Genomic DNA, 3,980 nt, shown 5'->3' on the forward strand with positions numbered 1-3,980 from the left:
TGTGTTTTATAGTGTTCCGGGCTAAGTTTACTGAATCTCTGCAGGTAGTCGGATGAAATTACTGGCTTTTTATTTGTTTTGTGTACTTTTGAATTTCTGAAATCTTAAGCTTTCTGAAACCATAATCTTTTAGTAAGCTGATGCCAGGATTTGTTTAGATAAAACTTCAAAAGCCCTAGTGCTTGACAAAAGTCCAACTGTGCGTGTGCTTTATAATCTATTGTCTCTGTTCTCTATATAAGTTTTACAAATGTTCCCAGTTAGGAGCTCAGCTAATAAAGTGGTCATCTGCAGATCCTTTAGCTGATAGGTTCACATGAAGTTTATATTGCAGTGCAATCTCCTATAGTAAAGTACTAATGAGTGTGTTTATTTAAGTACACACCTTGACTCAGAGTTATGCTGATGCTCTGAGGCTTTGTGAATGAAATAGTTAGAAAACATCTAATGCTGTCTTGCTTAAAAAGGAGGTCATCCACAAATCAGAGCGGTGTTATTCAGTAAAGCTGCTCAAATTACTGTAGTTTTGTTTTAGTTTGGGTTTTTGAGGCGGTTGACCCTTTTCTGCTTGGCTGAATGGGACTGGCTTCTGCCAGACTTGCTCAACATCTGAGAAGATGAATGTGAAAATGTGTCTTTTCTCAGTGCCCATTTTCTGTTCTCCATCCCACTTCCCATGCTCTGGCCTCTCCTCTAGTGTCACTGACAAGGCAGTGGATAACTTGCAAGGCATCCTTTGCTGTTCAGCTGGTTGTTCTACTGACATTCTGGTTTTCAGTGTTCAGCAGGTTCTTCTGTGGCTTACAATTGCTGAATACAGCTGATCGTGTCTGTTTCAGAAATTTAATGTCAGAAGACAGTGACCACTAAAGTTTTCATGCTGTAGTTTGTGATGTCTTGTGCGGTTTCTATTTCAGATGCTTTTTTTCCTCAACTGCAATTCAGATTCCATGCTAGTTTCCATTGTTGGAATGGCACTGTACACAGGCTATGTGTTCATGCCTCAGCACATCATGGCAATATTGCACTACTTTGAAATTGTGCAGTGACGAAGAATGTGTTTTCAAGAAGTAACTGGGCTTTGAAATCTGGTCTACCAAGAAGAATGAACCTCTTAAGTTTTACCAAGATTTCTACTGATGTCCGAAAGACACAATTATGACTCTGGAGACTAGGAAATGAGATATGTAGAGCAGGGACGTGAGGTAGTCCCCTATGTTGTGTTCATTCCTTTTAATTTTACAAGATATGCCCTTGTATAGTAGTTTTGTCTACTTTAACATTGTGATTGTACTTTGATATCAGTATTTTCTTAACTTTGTGACAGTTTCAATATTGCACTGTGAAAGCTTTTCTTAATTGTAATTTTGAGTAAATCTTAATTGCCTTCTATTTTTAATCAGAAAAGTCATCTTATTAAATGGGGCTTGAAGCTTTTGCTATTGTATGGTATGTATTTGCCTGGATATTTCTATTAATGCGTTTTGTAAGGAAATACATCTAGATTCATATTAGAGACATGGATATATTCGTCTAATGCTATTTACAAAAGTTAGTTTGTATGACTGAACTCAGGTGTACTGTTTGCTGTCCAGACTTTGTCCAACAGTATATTTGTGCATATCTCCTAAATTTGGAATTGGCAATTATCTCAAGTTTCTGTATTCTGCCTGTGGGAGGAGGGAGGGGGAGATGGGGCATTGAAGCAGAGTGAAGACTCTGTTTGTTATGTTTGAAGTAGTGCGGTGGTTCTGGGATCTTTCTGGGTGGAGGGGGAAATGGACTTTTCTTTACTGGTGTTGGCCCACATCCAGCTTTGGGATAGCACTTTAAATCAACCCTGTTTTTCTAGCTACCAATTCACTTTTACAGGATGCTTTATTATGTTCCAATGGCTATGGTTTCTGCTGATTTTCACACAACAGTGTAACTATGTCTAGGTTTTCAAGGGGTTTTTTATTGCTGCTAGTGTTCCAAACATGTTTTCGCTACAAATGACCAAAACATAGGGATTTCAAGGGACTTGAGTTACAACTACAGCAATAAGTAGCTGACTACTTGGCTGAAGTCCTATCTTTTTTTTAATAGGGATTTTTTTCAGTTTTGTATTCTGAAATGTAAGATGGTAACAACTTAACTTTCCTAAGTGGACAAATTTTTTTGTTGTTGTTGTTTAAAAAATAAAAGTTAAAAAGAAGAGCTTTGCTGCAAACTTTATTGGAGAAGTTAATGTGTTTCCTAGTGCTGCTTGCTTTTCTCAGAACTTTCCAAAAGTGATACTTGACCAAAGAACTGTGATGTTAGTGGCCCAATTATAATCAGTACTGTTATGTCTTTTATGCAACGTCTGTTGACATCAGAAATCATAGATGTACAGTATCTACAGAGATACTGTCTTTCAGTTTTATTTCATTTTCTCAAACTTGTACTCATGTGAAGAGAATGTTTTTCCCTGTATTTAGATCTTCAGATGTGTTTGATTAAAGCCCCCACTGTTGTTTTGGGAGTTAAAAACAGTGAGCCTTAAACTTCTCAGATGAACCTGAGCTTTACTGAGGTTGGTAGGAGTCTCCTTCTAATTCAGTGCTTTCTCTTCTTAATAACTGACTGACAAAACATGGGTAGGTTTCTGGGATTTTGGGTTTTTTTGTTATTTTTTGTGGTGTTTTATCGTGGTTTTATTTAAATGTATCCAGAGTTGTATGTGAGCATTTTAAGTGTATAGATGGAGATAATGATAACTTACTCTTTTTGAAGTAACATAACATAAATCCAGTCTCTGTGTGGGTTAAACTGATACTTGATTGTGATGTTTCTTTGCAAACTACTGCCACGATTGATAACCTCTTTTTCAGCAGTAGATATGTTATTTGTATGAGGGTGAGAAAATCCCTTTTGTGTGGTGGCATTAGGAATGTTAAGCATGATTTTTAATTGTGAAATGTTTTATAAAAGGCCTTTGATATACTGACTTTTATTAGCTGTCTGCTTTTTGTTGGAAAAAAAAAGAGTAACCATTAATTTCCAATTATTTGTGTTGTGTTGGCTTGATTGATACCCTACTTGAAGTCAATTTGCTAATTAGAGTCCAGTGTTTTTCAGTATTTCTTTTAGTATAAATCAAGAATCTATTAGTCTCGGACAGTTCTTTTTAGATTCTGAGTACTTTCTTAAATGGAGTAATTTCATTAATAAAATATGATGTGTTTACTGAAGTTTAAATTTCGAGAAGAAAGCTTTTGCAGTGTGTCATTTTGTTTAGGTTGAGGCAGTGAAGAAATGGTTCAAGTGGTGATAATTACAATGCAGAGCTTTCTTTTTAAAAGTAGGTGTATTGGTAGGGATTTAATTAATCATTACATTTGTATAATAATAAATGAATCAGAAGACTACCAAGTTGTTTCCTCACTGCAGTCTGCCTTATTGTTGTATCAGCTGGAGGATCATATCCTCTACAACAGAGCCATAAACTTTTTCTGTGCAAGCTGAAGGTTGAAGGCAATTCAAATACCATTTGGAGGCAGCTGGCCAATTATGCTGTTGTTCAAACATGTTGTTAACAATTGAAGCATCAATAAATTAGATAAAATTGGAACAAAAAATTGTGAGAAATGAGAAAAAAAAAATTACTTGAGAGACCTGCAAGTCGCTGTATGTTAATCTTTTAAGAGTAATAGCTCTTGGGGTTTAGATTGTATCATTAGAAACAAGCATTTAAAAATGCATTGGGTGTGTCATATAGCAGAAGTGATAATTCCAGTTTGTGAGGCAGGCAGACTGAGCCGGGGTGACTCGCTGTGCTGGAGGCCCTGGGGGTGCCAGAGCCAGATCTGCACAGGCTCCTTGGCTGCCTCCAGGGCTGGAGAATTATTTATTAAAAACCCTTGCAGAAGGAGCTGCTCTAACCAAAACAGGCATTGTCTTGCAGGACGTCAGGCTGGAGCCAGGAACAGATCCAGGAACTGTGTGGTGTATGTATG

At 36.9% G+C, this 3,980-nt stretch overlaps 1 protein-coding gene across 1 annotated transcript in view; it reads left to right on the plus strand.

The window, feature by feature from the left end:
- The window catches only part of SPTSSA (serine palmitoyltransferase small subunit A), a 6,367-nt gene extending 3,339 nt beyond the window's left edge, over positions 1-3,028 (plus strand). The window contains exon 2 of the mRNA XM_066322127.1: positions 946-3,028. Coding sequence (XP_066178224.1) covers positions 946-1,049 — 104 coding nt within the window. The 3' untranslated portion in view covers positions 1,050-3,028. The remainder of the gene's footprint in view (positions 1-945) is intronic.
- The last annotated feature ends 952 nt before the right edge of the window (positions 3,029-3,980 follow it).

The sequence above is a fragment of the Sylvia atricapilla genome, chromosome 6, assembly GCF_009819655.1.
Source record: "Sylvia atricapilla isolate bSylAtr1 chromosome 6, bSylAtr1.pri, whole genome shotgun sequence".
NCBI lineage: Eukaryota > Metazoa > Chordata > Aves > Passeriformes > Sylviidae > Sylvia > Sylvia atricapilla.